The 20,277-nt window shown below is 45.2% G+C and overlaps 1 protein-coding gene across 1 annotated transcript in view; it reads left to right on the forward strand.

Annotated features, from left to right (window-relative positions):
* The window catches only part of GRIK4 (glutamate ionotropic receptor kainate type subunit 4), a 363,935-nt gene that overhangs the window by 328,048 nt on the left and 15,610 nt on the right, over positions 1 to 20,277 (forward strand). Inside the window, exons 13-16 of the mRNA XM_054997839.1 lie at positions 10,962 to 11,071; positions 14,816 to 14,989; positions 17,125 to 17,290; positions 19,080 to 19,305. Of these exons, the coding sequence (XP_054853814.1) occupies positions 10,962 to 11,071; positions 14,816 to 14,989; positions 17,125 to 17,290; positions 19,080 to 19,305 (676 nt within the window). The remainder of the gene's footprint in view (positions 1 to 10,961; positions 11,072 to 14,815; positions 14,990 to 17,124; positions 17,291 to 19,079; positions 19,306 to 20,277) is intronic.

Raw genomic sequence — 20,277 nt, forward strand, 5'->3', positions numbered from 1 at the left:
TACTGGCAACAGCTCTCCAAGACATCAGGCCTTTTGTAGCTCTGTGACCTGATACCATGTTAAGTGGAGATGCTGGGGAGTGAACTCTGGGACCTGGAAGAAAACCCATTTTCTTCCCAATGAGTTCTGATCCCTCACCAACCCACCAGCACCTTGGTTAGGAAAGACAAGCAGCACACAGGTCAGCAGTGAGAATGAGGCTAAATCCATAGGCTGAGGGACTTGACAAACTGCATCAAAGAAACTAAGTCCATAGGGACAAATTTGGAGGCAGGAATGGGAAACGACCGTTGCGCAGCGAGGAATGAAGGCCACAGGTTAGTTGGCAAGTGCTGTATCCACTTTGGACTAGAGCTGCCTCTCATCCCAGCCTGTCTAGCTGTCTTCCCACTCCTGAAATCCCTCTGCAATATCAGATGTACACATTATTCTTGTCAGACACAAGATGTTTTGATACTAATCCGGTCTTTGCCCCCGAACAGAGCTACGCCTAGGTGAGAAAGATGCCAGAAATTTCCTGGCTCACGACAAAAATCAATACAAAAGCAAGTTTACTTTGAAAAGAAAAGGCAGATTAAAAAAAAGAGACAGGAAGCAAATGGATGCTTGAGGGCGCTATCCATCCAGCTTTCTACCGCAATCAGGGTTTTCTTGCCCAAGATTTTTGTGCTACCCTGCCTGTTGAGCTCAGAAAGGACAAACTTCTCTCGGATTGAACTAGAAGCCGTCGTCTGTCTGTCTATTACTGCTCGTTTGCGATTGCTTTAAGCAGAAATTAAAATGGGGAAAACCTTATTTGATATCGTGTCTCTGATGTTTAATTATTGCCCCGCTATGTTTTGCCACAGAAGGAGTCATTTGTATCTGATAGCAATCGCGTCACCTGGGCTCTCTCATATTAGGTAGTTCCATATTTTTAAGTAGAGAGTTACAAGCAGCCTTAAGTGTAAGTCTCCTAAGTGGAAAGCAACACACTCCCCCCAGTTTCCGGTTTGTTTCCGGGCTCAGTGCAAGGGGGACAAACCCCAGCCTTTAAAAGCCGTAAATCCCTTGATTTCAGAGTGCCTCAGAGACCCCTCTCCTCCTCCCTTATCAATCAGCCTGTGAAGTCAATGGAAGATGAAGAATGGGAAATGCTGCGACCCACAGAAAGGGGTTCTAAGCATGAAATTGTGGAATTCCCCCCACCCCCACCCCGTGAGATCACTGACATTCTTGCAGGCCTTTGTTATTTCCTCAGGCTTTTGATCTAGATTAAAGGGATTGGACCGCAGATGATGCGTTGTTTTTCCTGAGGTGGTTTGTGGATTGATTGGATGGTTTTATGACATTTGTTTTTTTTATCCTACATTTTAATTTTGATTTCTTAACGTGTTTTGGTTGGTTAACATGTTGGGAGAAAGGGAGTGTCTAGGATTTCATTCTATGGGTTTCAGTTGAAATGCTTTAACTTTAACTCAGTTGTAATTTATAAGCTGCCTCGAGCCACAAGGAAAGGCAGGATATTTAAATAAATAAGTAAATAAAATCAGATTTGTTGTGACGTACAAGCATCCTAAATGAGTAAACGGCTCAGACCAGCAACGGACGCACTGCCTGTTTCTGCTGACCCAGTCACTTTGTTCAGACTATAAAGCAACCACTGGAGAGCAAACTTTCGCTTTGCTCTGTTTGCAAAAAGGGACCTGCACGTCCAAAGAGATGAAAGCAACACTGCACAGACGTCCAGGTCCCTTTTTGCAAACAAACCAAAGAAAGTTTCACTCTCCACTCATTCTGGCTATTTGGAACTTTTGTGTTGCTTGTGCTTTTTTGCCTTAATAAGCATCCACACCTGAGCAAACCCAACTGAAGTCATTATTGTTTCCCAAGTGTAACTGAGTTCAGAATATTTGCATTAAACTAGTTTTGAACGGAAGCCTGCCGCTATACCTGTTCTGGTTTCAGCATGCACTCCAAATGTTCCGTGGGCAATGAGAATGCGCTCTTGATTTCCCGTCAGTTGAACAGCAACATAAACAAAATGCTGCAACAATTAGAGCAGTTTCTCTCCCGTCCCCCTTTCCACCCTTGCAATATACACGACTGGTAAAGATGCAGCCTTCCTCACCAATACAAACAGAGCTCCGACGGCGTCTATCTCTCAGTGGCGGCCTGTCTTACTGCCAAGAACAAACAAGTAATTAAAACCTACTTAAAATTCCGTTTCCTCCGCTACGTGTGGAATTAAGGATCAATGAGTGAGCTCATCAGAAAGGTTCCAACCCCCCTCCTCCACTTAACAAGATCAAATCTTTGTAAACATTTCTCCCCCTTCATGCGCAACATGTCCATCCCTGCAAAATGTTCTGTCCCAGATGTGTTTGTGCCCAGCTCAAGGAAATTTTTCCTCCCCTCCCCCGCTAGCTTTGTCATGCACTCATGTGCTCATGAAATGCACCTCCTCCAAAAAAGCAAGGGATGAACACTCTTCAACAGCGTTTTGTTGGCAGCCTGGAGCATATAGTCTCCTCTCCTTTACCTGCTGGAAAATGTTATTTATCACTTTGGAATCCAGCCCTTCCCCCGGAGGGCTTGGGAGCAGTCTACCTGCAGTTATCCCATTTTAGCTTCACAACAACACTGCAAGGTAAATTAGGCTGAGAGAAGGTGAGTCCTCAGTGTCATCAAGTGGACGTTTTAGCTAAGCAGAGATTTGAACCCAGGTCTCTCCAGTCCATCATTCTATCCAACGCATCCCAGTGTCTCACTATTTATCATTTTGCCTCCCCATCCAATGAAGAAGTCTTTATCATGAGGACTGAGAGGCATTGCCTTTATACTGCACACTAGGTGGTATATTCTTTTTCTTTTTAATTTGGACCATCCTTTGGAGTGGCCTAGTGCTGAAAGATGTCTCTACATGTTTTTGGCCATACAGTGGACAGGAACTGACGGTCTTATAGTCTGATCTTGCTGTGAGTGCACCACAGATGGAATTAGGACACTGTACATCTTCCCTTCTCTTCTTTTTCCACTCATCCCCAAATGCCAGCTCTCTTATCTCTTTAGACTCTCTGCTGATTTTGGAAGGATCTTGTTGCTTAGCATTAACATCAGGCATAGGAGCAATGGTGACAATTAACTAATTAAAGCAGTAAATATTTATTTAGCAATGGAAGGCATGATAACTAGAGATGGGCACAAACCGAAATATGAACCAAAGTTCGTCATGAACTAGGCCATTTTTTGGTTCGCGAACTGGTGGTTTGTCGGGACCCATTTTTTATGAACTGCTATGATTTTTAGGCCAGTTCGTTTGGTTCGTTTTTTGGTTCATCGCTGCAGACAGCCTGGCGCCAATCGATCAGTTTCCTAGGTGATGGGGGGAGGGGCTTTCTGCAGACCTTCTGCTGCTCCAGAAGTGACAGATTCACAAACCAAAAGAACCAGTTTGTGAACCGAGCATTTTCATGCCGGTTCATGATTTGTGAAAAACGACGAACCACAAATCGCAACGAACCACTGTTTTCCCAGTTCGTGCCTGATAACCCGTCAGAGTAGTCTACCTTGAAGGATCTGGTTTGTACAGGAGATGAAAGCGACACCAAAGACCCACCTGCTCTTGCCTCTTCCCTTCATATTTCAGCATGGAAAAATGCAGCTGACATGGTGTTAATCTACAGTGCCAATCAGACATTTCCTAACAAATAACTACAAATAAATTTCTTGCCCAGGCACTGTCTCCTCATCTCCATTCTGTCCCAATTTGAATGACATTTTATTTTATTTTCAGCATAACTATGGCTCCCTGTCGTTTCTAATCCTACCCCCCACCCTCGGCCACCCCACCCATTTGCCGTTCCACACACATCTTTCTTATCAGAAGTAACCAAATATGGCAGATTTAAATGGGTCTGTCATTTTTCTCAATTTCACTTGTTGTGATTTAATCAAGTATGGATTTCTGACACAGAGACTCTAATGGGGTATCTGACATGCAAACTGCACACAGCGAGAGAAAGAGGCGTCTAGTTTATGCCTCTGCCTCTCCCCCTTCAAAACTAATGGCCTGTTTTGGAGCAAAGTGATCAAATTTTAACTCTAGACAGGTGAGCTTGGCCTGTGTCTATATTTTCAATAGGGGACGTGATGGGAGAGAAGTCAATTTTACAGAACTGAAGTGTCCTGTCCCTTTATTGTAACACACTTTACTGTACACACACTTCCTCTTCCCAACAGTCTACTTGCCAAGGCTTTCGTCATGATCTCATGAACATTTAGTTCCATTGAATAACCCCTTTGACTCTTCAACAGAAAAAGAGCTAAAGTAAGGGGGGAAAGGAGAATAGGAGTCCTTACTAGAGGTGGGCACAAACTGAAATATGAACCAAAGTTCGTCACAAACTGAGCCAGTTCGTGGTTCATGAACCAGTGGTGCATGGGAGGTCATTTCTCACAAACTGTAATGAATTTTAGCCTGGTTCATTTAGTTCGTATTTCGGTTCATCACTGCAGGCAGCCTGGTGCCGATCAATCAGTTTCCTAGGCAACAGGGGGAATGAGCTCTCTGCAGACCTGCTGCTGACCTGGAAGTGACGTTTTCACGAACCTGTTCATGAACCGAGGCAAGTTCATGAAAATTTGCGGTTTGTGAAACATAACGAACCATGAACTGCATGGTTCAGAATTTTGCTGGTCTGTGCCCATCTCTAGTCCTTACTTCTCTTTAAATGAGGAATTTATATCCCCTTTTTTCTTGAAGTGAATGGGACTGGAGTAGAACCTGACCCAACCTTTCGTATGTGATCTGTCTACTGGAAGGAGTAAACTTGGTCCCTCTCTGGAAACTAAAGTTGTGAAACACCCTTCATTGTGAGAGCCCCTGCTCCTAGGGAGAAAAGGGAGTAATCTCTCTCCATTCATGAAGGGTGGGAAGAATCACATCCCTGAATTACTTATAAAGTACCAAACATCTGTTTGCCTTTGTTCTAGTGAAGGCCTCCTTCATTACAATCCTGTTGGAAGGAACGGACTGAGCAGTGTCACATAACGGTAGCACAACCATCAGAGTCTTGGGGAGGGCAGTAAATAGTCCATACAGAGCTAGATAGGCTGCTTCCAGACCTTTCCCTCGTCCATTCCTGCCTCTTCATTACCCTGAGTGGTGTAGTGGTTAAGGGCGGCAGGACTCTAATCTGGAGAACTGGGTTTGATTCCCCACTCCTCCACTTGAAGCCAGCTGGGTGACCTTGGGTCAGTCACAGCTCTCTCAGCCCCACCCAGGGGCTGATTGTCATGAGGATAATAACAACACACTTTATAAACCACTCAGAGTGGGAATTAAGTTGTCCTAAAGGGCAGTATATAAATAAAATATTATTATTAGAGTTTCCTTCCAGTCTTATCACTTCTCTCTCTTTCTTCACCATGAGGGCTGGACATGCATCCTTCAATCTCTCTCCATCCTAGCATAGATAGATAACTGGAATCCTTTACTCTGCCTTTCCTATCTAGTATGGAGTTCTGTTACCATAGAGAACTTCTATTTCTTTTCTAAGTAACAAGCCTCAGTGGGAATTGAAGCATCCAGACTATAGAATTCCACCGTGCAGAGACTCAGCTCTGCTTTTAAATCAGAGGTGCTCATTATTGGTCCAAAGGCCCCTGATCCAGGATTATAATCCTAAATCAATAATCCTTTTTGACCCAGGCCAGAAATGTGTTCCTTTTTTCCTTTTAAGTTCTGTCACCTTCATTCCTTGCTTCCTTTTTCAGTCCCTTGTGTTCTTGCACTGAATATTGGTCCAGTGTCTTTGATCACCTGCCCCAGCACACATTTCTTCTGTGTAACCAAAGTAGTGGTTGTGGAGTTGTTCATGCAGTCCCTTATTCTAAGATAACAGTTACTCTGTTCGTTTTCCCACAAAAAGAGAAAATGCATTCCAAAACAGGGCAAGGGAGTTTTGCGTTGTTTTCAAAGACCAAAACAAATAACACAATAAAGATTTGGTGGTGAGAGGGGGGAAGAACATAAAAATTGGTCAAACTTTCCACTTTTTCATTCACTTTTTTGCACTCCTTTTCTACATCATTCATATTGTTTTGCATAACAGTTGCTTGTGGAAATTAAGACTAGTCCTATAGGGGGCGTTGCTTTGAGTTAAACTACGTGTGAATACACTAATAACATTGTCCCAATTAATCTGCATGACAAAGGTAACCTAAGAGCCATAGTTCTTTGTACCAGTGGAGACAATGACCTGTTAAGTAACAATGACCTGTTACTTCTGCATGCTTACGCCAGGACTATTGAGTGCAGCAGCAGCAGTGAGTGACTTCGTAACTAACAAACAACAGAGAAACATCACCAGCAACTGCTAGGAATTTGTTGCCAGCAGCAACAGTGATTGAACTAGTAAACCCATATATTTTTGGTGACTTGTGAAAGCCGGGTGGAACTCACCAAGCGCTCCTCTGAGGGACCAGAGCTTCCAACCACCCAATTGCCCTGACATGGTATTCTCTGGAGGTTTGGGGCCTGATGAATGGTAGGCTGAAGGTTGGAGGGGAGAAAGGAGTTGCTAGGCACTGGCGTGGTATTGAAGAGCTGGAGACAGACGCTGAGTTCTTCATCGGCCTAGAGACTGACTAGAGGACCATCATATCGTCTGGCTGGGGGGCCAGCTAGAGGGCCTTAAGACAACTAGCCTGTGAGAGTCTTGGCCCTTTAAATAACAAGCTTGGGCCTTTAAATGATAAGTTATAAGAGCTCTAGATCTTTAAATAAATAAGTTTTTACTTTTGTGGAGGATATGCAAGTCAGTTGAATTGGATGGGTTGGCTAGATTGAGCTAGTTGAATTTATGGTTCCTTTAGTATAGGATTGACAGTACTGTCTGCACCACCTTGCTTTGTTGTGGCCTTAAAAGGAAATTTTCCAAAATTACTAAAGTAAAAAAAAAAAGTAAAATTTCCCAGGTTGCTACAATTGAATTTTTGACAATAGATGACTAATCAATTAGAATAAATTAGATGCTGTGGTGAGGGAAGTGTTGAATTAAATTGAACTAATTGGACTGTCAGGGATTATGCCATTGAGGACTATGGGCAAATAAATTGACCCTAGAGTAAACTGAATTATTGTATTTGGCAGGGATGTTTATACGGCTGGCACTACTGTGCTGTATTGGACCAGTACTGACCTTGTTCATTGCTATTGTTTGGATTAATGCTGAGCTCACTTACCGCTGCTGTGGGGAACAAAGAGTAAGCTTGATGATGGTGGACATAGGGAGGGGGGCTGGCATGGAGTCAGGGATCCCAGTCCTCTGGGGACGTGGGAGGTATGACGGTGGGAGCCGATACCGGTGGAGAAGGGCACGGAGATACAGTGTGGCTCGGTGCCCTTTTGACCTGTGTCCCATCCTGAGAAACGCGGGTGATGGAGCTAGGAAAAAGAACCTCCCTTCAACACTGATGTTGTGTAATGCCAGGTCAATAAACAATAAGACCGCAATGTTGCAAGATCTCTTTGCAGCAAGTGACATGGATCTGGTATGCGTTACCGAAACCTGGGTGAGGGAGGGTGAAACAGTCACCCTGGGAGAACTGACACACACACACACCCCGAGGATATTCGGTCCTTCATCAGTCTCGCACAGGAAGTCGGGGGGGGGAGGGGTGGCAATCCTCGTCTGAGAGTCTTTCTCCTTCAGGCTGCTCCCCGCCCCTGAGATTCCTGGCATTGAATGTGTAGGCCTGGTGTGGGGTGGCAAGGAGAGTTTGGCTATCTGTCTGGTGTATCGACCACCTAGTGCACCAGCAGATGCCCTGTCATGCCTGCTGGAGGTGGTGGCAGGGTGGGCCTTGGAGTACTCCAGATTGATGGTGCTGGGGGACTTCAATGTCCGTGTCGATGATGCTTCCTCCATGCAGGTTGTGGACCTGATGTCTTCCATGGCAGCACTGGGACTCTGCCAATTTATATCAACCCCTACACATCAAGCGGGCCACACACTAGATTTGATCTATGGGAAGGGGTTGAATGTGGATCTAGAAGCAGTAGAATCGGTGCCATGGTCAGACCACTCAGTTCTGAAGGCTCAGCTGGGGATACCACCCCTCCTTGCAAGGGCGGCAAGCTGATTTATGCTCGCCTGTGGAGACTTATGGACCCTGTCAGGTTCCAGAATGCTTTGTGGGATCTGATGTTCCACGGTGTTTAATTAGATGAGCTGGTGGAGGACTGGCAGTGTCAGCTCTCCAAAGCCATCAACGAAATCGTTCCCCATCGCCCTCTTTGCACCCATGCCAGATGGGCTCCCTGGTATACAGAGGAGCTCCAATGGAAGAAGTGGGAGCTAAGACGGCTTGAGCGAGTGTGGCGATGATCTTGGGACAAAGAGACAAGATCATCTTATAGGACGTTTATGAAAGCCTATGAGTTGCGGTGAAGGCTGTCAAGAAAGAGTTTTATGCAGCCTTCATTGTGTAAGCTAGCTCATACCCAGCAAAAGTTTAATGTGGTTCGGTCACTGGTCTCCCTGCCGGAGGGAGGCTGTCAAATTTTGAATTCGAACATTAGCTGTGAGGCTTTGGGGAGTTTTTTTGCTGATAAAATCTTGTCCCTCCGCCGTGACTTGCCAGCCACAGTTGATTCAATAAATGAGCTACAGACCCCTTGGCCATCTTCAGGGCCAATATTTGATCATTTTAGCCCACTCTCTGGGGAGGAGATTGACAGGAACCTGCAATTAGTTAAGCCCACTACGTGCCCCTTGGACCCGTGCCCATCATGGCTGGTGAAAATGGAGGCACAGGTCACAGTGGTTGTCAGGTCCTCTTTTTTCCATCTGCACCAGACCGGGCAATTTGTCCCATCTCTGTCAACCCATGACTTAACTACAGTGATCCAGGCAACGGTCATCTCTAGACTAGATTACTGCAACTCACTCTACGTGGGGCTGCCCTTGAGCCTGACCTGGAGATTACAGCTGGTACAAAATGCAGCAGCACGTGTTATTATGAGAGTTCCAAATGGGGCACATGTAACACCAATATTACGCGAGCTGCATTGGTTGCCTGTGGAGTACCGGATCAGATTCAAAGTTCTGGTATTGACCTGTAAGGCCCTGTGCGGACTGGGACCAGCGTACCTACGGGACCGTCTCTCCCCATATATTCCCTGGAGGACACTCCGATCAGGGGACAAACAGCTGTTGGTGGTCCCTGACCCCAAGGAGGCCCGCTTAGCCTTGACCAGAGCCAGGGCCTTTTAAATCCTGGCTCCCACCTGGTGGAATGCTCTGTCTACTGAGACTAAGGCCCGGCAAGACCTACTATCTTTTCGCCGGGCCTGTAAGACAGAGCTGTTCCATCAGGCACATGGCTGAGGTCTGGGCCTCTGCCAGCCTGAAACAACAAGGGGTGTATAAAATCTAACCCTCCCTGTGAATGCTGTCCACCATCCTGTTTTAGTTTGTAAGGCTGACTGTATAACTAGAAATATGTTTTTATTTTAATGATGTTTTAAAATGTTTTATGGAAATGGAATTTTATTGTATTTTAACGGGTTGTGATCCGCCCTGAGCCCACTCGCTGGGAGGGCGGAATAGAAATGTGAAATAAATAAATAAAATCCTTTAACTAACTAGAGGAAATATACTGGGAACTTGCAGAGCTTCACCGGAAGTAACTGGCCCTCTATGCTTTCAGAGCCAAGCTACAAGTGACGCCTTACACAGGTTGGACACTTGTCGGCTTCCCTCAAGTTTTGATGGGAAATGTAGGCATCCTGGTTTTACAGCTTGGCTCTCCATTACAGCTGCAAGACCAGGATGCCTACATTTCCCATCAAAGCTTGAGGGAAGCTGACACGTGTCCAACCTGTGTCAGGCGTTACTTGTAGCTTGGCTCTCAGTTAGAGGATGCTGGACTTCCTGCTCCATTTGTTCATCTTGCCTGCAAATCTTGCATGGACCACAATTGCCACCAGACAGGAGCAAAATATTAGCAAGATCACTGGACCTGTAGAGAGTTCAGTGCCCTAATCCTGGGTCCATATTTGGCCTTTCCATCTAAAGAGCCTGATGGGATGTCAGCAGGAGGGAGCAGCAAGGATCTCTCTCTCTCTCTCTCTCTCTCTGTCTCCACCATAGCTTATCCCAGACCCACCCTGTCCCTTGTTTTGACCACATTCCATCTGGCTGTTTGCATCAGTTCCCTTCCCGAGGAGGAAGCTGGTTCCTGGTTTAGAAAACTCTTGTGCTTGGCAGCTGCCTCTTTCCGCACTCTCTCAAGAGCTAGCAAATTTGCCAGCAGGCATCAAAGCTCAGCTGCAGTAAAGGAGACTCTCAGGAGGTTAGGAAGGCAAGCAGAGATGCGGGATGCAGAAGGTGGGTGCATCTGGAAGAGGGTTTAGCAGGGCTTTTGTTCTGGGAAAAGAGGTGGTGGAACTCAGTGGGTTGCCAGCACAGGACCACACAATGACGTCACTTTGGGTCATCTGGAACAAGGGGGGAGTTTTTTTTAAAGTTTAAATCGCAGAGGGCCATCTCAACTCCCCTCTGTCTGGAGGTCAGGGGGCGGGGCCACCAGCCATGTGACCATTTTCAAGAGGTGCCGGAACTCCGTTCCACCGTGTTCCAGCTGAAAAAAAGCCCTGGTGGTTTAGTAAGGTGGGCGCACAGCGGTGAATGGGCTGAGCCAAAGTCCCCGTTGGTGGCATCGAAACACCAAAGGGTGCTACTATGACTCCACTGCTCTGTTGTAAAGGTCAGTCCGCCATGCAAGACAGCAAGAAGGGAGCTGCCTTGTTCTTGTCCCCCTTCTCTAGATGCTGGGATCCTCCCCCAAACGAAAACGTGGTTTGCCTGCATCATTTCCCCCATTGTTCTGTAATTCAGATCATAACTTTTTAAAATGATTTTAAATATCAAGAAACACATTGAGCTTTTCCTTCCCCCTCTTCCTTGTCTTAGGGGCGCAAGCCTGGCTATTTCTCTTTCCTGGATCCCTTTTCTCCTGGCGTCTGGCTCTTCATGTTACTTGCCTACCTCGCGGTCAGCTGTGTCCTCTTCTTGGTGGCCCGGTAGGAAGAACTTTGGCTTTCGCTTTCTTTTTCCCCATCCTCACAGTGCCATCTACTGACATCTCCTAGAAACTTCATGGAAAAAAATCTAACGTGGGGTTTGCTATCAAATGTGAACGGGCAGGAGTGATATTTAATGCTGGTTGTTCCAGAAATTCAAGGCATCATCAAATTATATAGTTGAAAGGGAAGGAAGCAAAGTTTTACTGTGTACAATGCCTTTCTTGCCTGCACCATTTGCTTGGTATCCCATTACAGGGATGGCCGAAGGATAGATTATGATCTACTGGTAGTTGATAATTGGGTGGGTCACCTTGTACCTTCTGGCATTCCGCCAAAGAATGCTAGAGTAGATTAATCTTGGTCTAATCCAGTAAGGTACTTACGTTCTTCAGGAAGAAAGTATACCTAGGAGTGCTCAGCACGGATTAATTATGCTCCAGTATGCTTTCTCTTAAAATAGTAAAGAAATCAGTAACACCTTCAAGACTGACCAACTTTATTGTAGCATAAGCTTTCGAGAACCACAGCTCTCTTCAGATGATTAGGTGGGAAGTTGGGTTTGCGTCTGACAAAAGAGAGCTGTGGTTCTCGAAAGCTTACGCTAAGTTGGTTAGTCTTGAAGGTACTACTGGACTCTTTACTATTTTGCAGCTACAAACTAACACGGCTAACTCTTCATTTCCCTTAAAAGACATTGATGGGGCACAGAGATTTGGTTAGGCTTTGCGAGACCAATGTCAGCCCAGCACTGCCTAACTATGGGGTGGGGGGGAGCAGCCATACAGTTCCTGACCTAAGGTGTCATTCTGCCTAAAATACAACTGTTTGTCTTTGCTATAAAAGTCAGCTGCCCAAACTGTCTGGCCACACACACTGGAAATGCTGACAGTGAAGCAGGCTACAAGAACTGAACCGTGAGATTAACTTGTATTTGGACTGTATTGGTGATGGCCAGAAGGAGCATTAAAGAGGGAAAACTTGGAGATTAACATCCATAAAGTGCAAACAGACAGCACACGGCTCTGTTTGGGCATGAGATCTATGGCGGAAAAAAATGAAGCTGGGCTGTCACTGTTGCAGAGATGGAAGATGAAATTGTAGAGAGGATGTCGATTTGATGGGGCGGGGAGGGGGGCAATAAACCAAGGATTTTTCCAAAGTTTTAGACAGGGCTATTGGATCTCTATCAGTATTAGAGCCTTCCTGAAGCATCAACATCAAACAAGTTGATCAAGATTTTTAAGTTCTCTCCAGAAAAAAATATACTAACAAACCCAACTTCCCACCTAATCAGTGCCATAAATAATAAGAAACAGGCTTTGTAACGTCTGTGCATTCCTGCTCTGAAGCCAATTATAAGACATGTGAAGAGTATTCCGCAATGCCAACGTGAATCTCAAGAAAGCTTTTTGAAAGGTGCAGATATAATTTAGGTATGGCGCCCAGTCCTACGCTCCATCAGGCAGTGGCAAAGGAGCTGAAGGTGATCCCAGCAGCAGCTGACACAAGGGGGCACCTCACTTCAGTATCGCAAGAGGAACAGAGTGGCTGGATGCTGCTTCAGCTGCTGTGAGTGCGACACGATCTTTTGTGTGCACTGCAGCAGTGATTCACAGCACTGGATTGGCTCATAATGTCCAGCCCATTCACTCTGACTAGGCCCATTGATTATTGCGGGACCACACCCGAGTAAACGATGTGGAGGATTGCCTAAGTGGCTGCCTGTTCCTTCAGGGTGGACTTACATTTTTGAAAATTGCCCTGGTGAGACCTGAGCCTCAGCCCAGTTCAGAGGCTTGGTTTTAAACCGAATGACTTCCTTAGTCCCAACGAGGTTGCACTCCTATTATATACCCAACTAGTTCTATCCTTAACGTATTTGCATGGAAGTAACTCCAGAGGAATGTAGTATATCTTACTTATACAGTCACTGTGCTTGGAATTGCAGCCTTTTGGAAGAAAGAAAGACTGTGCTTGAAATCAGTAAACCTCATCTCTTAAATTAAAAAAAAAGACACAGGGGAAAGCCATGTTTCAGATCAAGATGCCAAAGGGATTATCCCTAGGATTCTGATCTGTGGATTATTGCCATCTATTAAATGATGTCTCTTTGAACAATTTCACCTTGCTCTTCAAGTAAAGCTCTTGCTAAAAAGTTGCTAGGCCATTTTTTCTTAAATTTGAGGTACCCAAAGGGTTATTAAAGGGTTCCCTATGTTATTGTCTGCTGCATCTTGTTTAAAAACAGCTTTCCTTCGAATGAGAATTGTTATAGTTCTTTGTCCTGAACAGCTGGCATTCTTTATCCCTTAAGTGAAAGAGGCACCAGGGATTTCAACACCACTTACAGGTGTGGCGATATTGCTATAAAGTCACAGAACTGTTATAAAATGGCAGCGCGCAGTCCCTTGAGCCCCCTGGTGCAACTGAAGTTGTAGAGTTTGTGGTCTGTAATGTACAGCTTTTAAAAGCCACTTGATAACACAGCTATGCCCTGTCTACACTGAGATATGGCTTCTCTTGGTGCTTTTCTGGTATGATACTTTCCAAAGGTGTCAGCATTTATTCATGCCACAGAGGAGATGTGGCTTCAGATAACACCCTAATGAATGGCAGCTAGATCAGACATTTCTAGCTGAGAACCAGGAGGCCTGGCCCTCAGCGTTTGTCAGAACACTTGAGTCAGGTTGGTGTTATACTGAGCAAAAAAGAGAACCTCTCTTGCACCAAAAAAGAGAGAAGATAAATAATTGTTCTCTTGGAGTCCTAAAAAAGCTGGCAGAGAGGAAGAAGCCATATAAAAGTTCCATGTTTTAAAACATCTCAGCTAATCCCTGGACTATTTTCAAGTACAGTTATCTAAGAGACACTGAATCGCCCTTGACGCTGGTTTTATTAACAGTGTAGAAATTCCAAAATAATCCCACTGGTCTCAGCATTTCTATAAAGCCTTCCCATAGATGCAGTCTTTTGCATTCATGGAGATGTTTCTCTGGAAATGAATGAGGAGGCCCTTGTGGGTGATGGTACTGTTTTGGCATCAGGGCCACCATGGCCATGAGAAACACTAATTAAAATACTTAAAAATTCTGACCTGGTGCCACAAAATCCCAGGGAAGAACCCAGAAGAACCAGCTTTGCTCAGTGTCTCGGGTATGCCGATAGCAGCGCCATCTCCAAATCACAAAATCATAGAGGTGGAAGGGATCTCCAGGGTCATCTAGTCCAACCCCCTGCACAATGCGGGAAATTCACAGCTACCTCCCCCCCACCCCCAACCTTTGTCTTCTCCACCTTTCCCACATCCCCACTCAGCTTCCTTCTGATTTCAAGAGCAGAGTTGGTAAGCGTTACTCATATCTGTTTTGCTAAAATCTTGTACTAAAGAAATGAATTAGGAATAGCTAAGATTCACAGTTGATCGTTCCAGATTCTGACATGAGTTTGAGCACTGGACATAAAGCCAAGGGAGAAAGAACCACAACGATGAAAGCGCAAGCACAAACCTTTTGCTGTGAGCCCGTTTAAGATCAGAAATGGAATCCAAATTATAGTTTTATACATAATGCTAAACTCAGTTTCATGCGGCTTGTACCATAAGGCTCTTGGTACCAACTGCCAATTAAAAAGACATGGAGCACTGGTTCCTGGAGAGCCAGGGCATTTTATCAACGTTGTTTCTACTTGCTCGTAGTATTTATACACAGGTATAATTGGATGTGTTGTGTTTTTAAAACGCAGATTAACACCTTACGAGTGGTACAGCCCCCACCCCTGCTCCCAAGGGAGATGCAATCTGCTGGTAAATCAGTACTCTCTCGGCAACAGCTTGTGGTTTCCTGTTGGCGGATTCATGCAGCAAGGGTCCACGATCGCTCCTCGAGCTCTGTCCACACGTTGTGTCAGCGGAGTCTGGTAAGAAATTGCACACTGTAATCAGAAATCGCTATAGCTTTGCCAGTGTGGATGGTTTTCCCTACAAGCTTTGCAAACTTGTAGCAGAGTAAAAGAAATGCAAAGGACTGGTTGTTGCTAGGCTGCTGGGAATATCATATTTTTATCCTGCTGTTCCTCCAGAGTGCACAGGGTGGTATATGTGGCTCTTGCCTCCTCCATTTTATCCTGACAACAACCCCATAAAGGTGGTTAGGCTGACAGGGAGTGACTGGCCCAAGGTCCTCCCACTGAGCGGGGGTCTGGACCCATGGCAGAGTGCGGATTCGGACTCAGGTCTCCCCAATCCTAGTCTGGCAATCTCGCATGCCCAACACTGACTGTTGATCCTGTGGTCGATGTATTCAGGGGCCTACTGTATTATTCACTTTCCCAGTGACTAAGAGAACCAACTTCCAACATATTTCAAGATGTTTTGCTTTCAGGCAACCGTCTCCATTTTCAAAACTATAAATATGGCTGTACGTATTCCACACACCCACATGCTGGCTATGCTAGTGCAGCACCTAGTTGTAAATGTGATCCCAAGCATTGACATTTTTAAAGTAAGCTGGCAGTCTTTGGTTGCAGATTAAATCCTGAAAACGCGTAAGCAGTGAAGATTCAGAAGGAGGGCAGGGGTGAAAGAGTTTTCTCTTTGAAGGGGAGTTTTAGTGATCTAGACAGTTCTCCATCTCTATACCTTCTCCCTCCCCTCTTTTGGCCACTTAAATTCACATCTCTATGCTGTTTTGTATCCCATAATTCTCTCCAAGCTTACATTTCTTTTTGGGAAAAAAAGAAACAGGCACCTCCTGAACTTGGAAACAAATTATGAAAAACAATGGTTTGGATCTGATGTGCCAGCTGTTCAAATAAAAAAGAGTTGCCAACCCCCACCAACTGCTCTGAAGTGACTCTGACCCTCTGAAATCTCTTTTGTGGAGGTAAGGGGGGGAGATTGCAGATGGAGTGGGAAACTGGCGACCTCTTTTGCAAGCAGAAGCGCATACAATCGCATCCTTGAATCCAAACCAATGTAAATATATTTTATACATAACTGATTGCACAATGTGAATGCCCTTAATGTAGAATTTGGGGGAAGGGTTTTAATCCAGAAGGCTTGTTGGACAGACCTTCTTTGAACTGTCATCTGATCATCAGTCTGCTGTAGCATAGTGATTAAGTGGTTGGGTTGTGAATCAGCCCTCTGCTGGTTTGAATCCCTCTACTGCCATGAGCTCAACCGGTGGCCTTGGGTAAGCCACTCCTCCTAGTCCAGCTCCCCAGCTGTATTGTGGGGATAATGATAACCCTGACTTTATTCACCACTCTGAGTAGGGCACTGATCTGTCTAGAAGAGCAGTAGATAAGCACAGTTATTATTATTATTAGAGATGGGTACGAATCGGAAAAAAACCGAACCATGTGGTTTGTTGTTTGTCAAATTTCACAAACCATGAACTACAAACTTTCATGAACCTGCCCCTGGTTTGCGAACCAGTTCGTTTAATTCATGAAAACGTCACATCTGGGTCAGAAAATCATCACTTCCAGGTCAGCAGAAGGTCACTTCCGGGTCAGCAGAAGGTCTGCAGGAAGTCCATCCCCTGTTGCCTAGGAAACTGATTCATTGGCCCCAGGCTGTCTGCAGTCACGAACCAAAAAACGAACCAAACGAACCAGCCTAAAGTTTGTGGCGGTTCATCAGAAATGGGATCAGATGAACCACTGGTTCGTGAACCGCGAACCGGCCTGGTTCATGCTTAATTTTGGTTCATATTTCGGTTCGTGCCCATCTCTAATTATTATTATAATTGAAAGAGGGCAAGAGACAAAGAAAGAGGGGGCTTCATGTTTCCTTCAAGCACTCAGTCTAACACAACCCTCAGTATTACAAAGTGTACAATTCTCAGCTAGAGCTTAGTTGTTATTTTCCTCTAAACCAGTGACCTTCCTTGACACATGCAAGTCTTTGCACAGAAAACCCGATGGGAAAATGTGCTCAGTCTCTTTCAAAACCCGGTTCATGTGTTCAAGAGAAGCAGAGGGTGGTTCTTCTGGGGTGCAAATAAAATGGGGAGAACCTCCATTTGACGTCTTCTCTTCCTCCCAAGGTGGGCCTTCACCTTGATCATCATCTCCTCCTACACGGCCAACTTGGCAGCATTTCTCACTGTGCAGCGCATGGATGTGCCTATTGAATCAGTAGATGATCTTGCGGACCAGACGGCAATTGAATATGGCACAATCCACGGAGGTTCCAGCATGACTTTTTTCCAGGTAAGCTGTTTGTTGTGCTGCAAATGATGAAAGGCCTCTTTCCATTAGAACAGCAACAACTGAATCTCATCCTGGCTGGCTGGGACCTTTCTCAGGTATTAGGCATACAACATCAAATTTTGCATACGTGGACCACTACAGTTTAATAACCCCTTAATACTCTCTGTTACTCCTATACTATTCTCCCAGGAAGCTAATTCAAATAATCAAAACACGTGATACAGTCCTTCCAGAAGGAGAGGATAAGCAAATACCTCTTTAAACAAGTATATAGGTACAGGTGTATTTTAAATGTGGAGACACTCAGCGCTATCAGCCATTGTGAGCAACAGTTAGTTATACAGCTGCTGCCACAAACCCATGTCCAGCTCAGGCTTAGGCTGACCTTCCCCTACCCTGAGGTAAAACTTCTCTTTAAGCTTATGAAGCTGTATACTGGGCTGGGAAGCCTCTGGTAGCATGGTTGAGGATAAGTTTCAACTTTCCTTCTTGTCCCACCCTTAGGAAATATTAAAAATGGTTACCCAGCCAAGTCTTAGTAGGGGACAGATCAGGGGTTTGCGCTCCCCTTTAGCAGAAACTGGCACACAAGGCTTGGGGAGGTTCAAAATGCAACTGAAGGTTTATTTACAGTAGGTGAAGTCAGAAGGCAGGTAGACAGGTGTTTGAACTTAAGTAACAGAAAGGTTTTTAGACAGCAACTTCACTGGTGTGAGGCACAAAACACTTGGTTTCTTTGAGAGGTTGGCACTGCTTCACAAATGTTTCACTTTTAAAGCACAGACACAGCATGACTTTCCCTCCTCTCCAGACCTTAGGGTGCTCCACTGAGACAAACCCTTCCTAGATACTGGGCAGGCGTTATAGTTATGAGCTATAACCCTGTTCCTGGCACTGAAGGGGAGACTCCTTTCTACCCACTTCCTTGGCTCTCTATAATTCCCAGATCCCTTGAGTCTAAGTAGGAGTTAGTGCTGGTTTCCCCCACTTTAGTCCTAGGACTTAAAAGTGTTTCATAAACATTATTTCCTCTCACAGAGGATTCTCTGGCTGTCCCTCTCTGGTCTAAAGCCAGGCTCCAACTCCCTTGTTTACTCTCTTGTTTTTCTCTCCAACTCCAACTGACAGCTCTCCCAACAGTCCATCCCCAACTGCCATTTCATCCTAGCCACATGGGCGGTGGGGTGGGAAGGAAACATGTCAATCATAGCTCACTGACTGGAAATCTCAGCATCTGAAGCTGAGTCTGTCACAGCTGCAAGAAGAGGAGAAGCTGAAAATATGGTGGGAACTCAGTTCTGATGTTGGTCTTTGACTCCCTAGAAAGATTTTGTCCCACTCTGTGATCTGTCCTCAGCTATGGTTTTGAAAAGGTGAGGCAGGCCTCCCCATGGAGAAGCAAGTGGACACTGACAACTTAATCACTGGGCAATGCTGCATGGGTATATGTAGGACTTCTTCATTAAATGTTCAAGCACCAAAAGGGAGAGTACTTTTCACATTTTCTTTGCAGGGCTGCCAGCCAGATTTTAGGGTTGGCTCTTGACTTGTTGCATCTGTGGTTAAGACAATTTTTTAAAATGGGGCTGGCAGGGGGTATTGCCTTCACCTCTGATGGTTTCCTTTACTGTTTTGTACAAGTTTCAACCAGGAGCCAACGTCCCCTGGTGTGTGCCTCAGCCCCTGAATGCCCGTTTCTGGCCAAGAGCAACAGTTGTTCAGAACCTGACTCCCTGTGAGTCTGACCGTGCCTCTTGCCTCACCTTGGCTGCTCTTTGCTCTTTTGCAGAACTCACGGTACCAGACGTACCAGAGAATGTGGAATTACATGTATTCCAAACAGCCCAGTGTGTTTGTCAAGAGCACAGAAGAAGGGATTGCACGGGTGCTCAACTCCAACTATGCCTTCCTGCTGGAGTCTACCATGAACGAGTATTATCGTCAGCGCAATTGCAACCTCACGCAGGTCGGGGGCCTTCTGGACACCAAGGGCTACGGGATTGGCATGCCAGTCGGTAGGCAGTGAAGCAAAATTCTAGCTATTCTGGGCTGTCTGCCGAGGATCGGAGCATGAATAGGCTGAAAGAGTTTCAGAACAGATGCCAGGTTCATTTCACAGCCCTCTCGTATGCCGCTTGGCTTTAAAGGGATAACTGCCCGCATGTATCTGGGTGGCACCTCAGAAGAAAAGTTTAAGAACATTTTATTAATGCTTGTGTTTGTGCTTAATTTACTCTTTGTTTTATGTAATATACTTCTATATCACCTTTCCGCAATGCTCAACATGGTTTTCCCTGACCTGGATAGCCTAGGCAAGCCTGATCTTTTCAGATCTTGGAAGCTAAGCAGGGTCGGCCTTGGTTAGTAATTGGATGGGAGACCTCCTAAGAAGGCCAGAGTCACTGTGCAGAGGCAGGCAATGACAAAACACTTCTGAGCATCTCTTGCCTTGAAAACCCCAACAGTGTTCACCATAAGTCAGATATGACTTGACGGTACTTTCCACCACCACCATGGTTTCCAATACAAGCCACAGCTTGTATTTAGATTTTATCAAAATATAGATGTAAATGAACACCATTTCTATACAAATAACACATTAAAATCAATTCTGCCTAAGCAGCATTGCTGTCTCAATGGTAAACGGGAAGAGGTGTAACAGACTCTTTTATCCACATCTTACAAAGATCCCACCATCCAAAAGGAAAGATTTATCTTTTACTCTTGGATAGCTTTCAACAATTAGTAGGGCCTGTCAAACTGGACTGTTCTTTGAACAAGTTCTGCTTATCAGTACGTTATTTATAGGGTCCTTTGCTTTGCCCCTTCTCATCAAAGTACGCAGACACCTTTGTAGAGTTTATTCATTTCCTTTTTATTGGAATTATACTCTAGTTTTTTAACGAAGCAGGATATCAAAATATATATGGTCATTGATATAAATCCTACAAAAATAGAACACAGAAAAGCAATAGGAATTGGGTTTG

Source organism: Eublepharis macularius, chromosome 14, assembly GCF_028583425.1.
Source record: "Eublepharis macularius isolate TG4126 chromosome 14, MPM_Emac_v1.0, whole genome shotgun sequence".
In the NCBI taxonomy this organism is placed as follows: domain Eukaryota; kingdom Metazoa; phylum Chordata; class Lepidosauria; order Squamata; family Eublepharidae; genus Eublepharis; species Eublepharis macularius.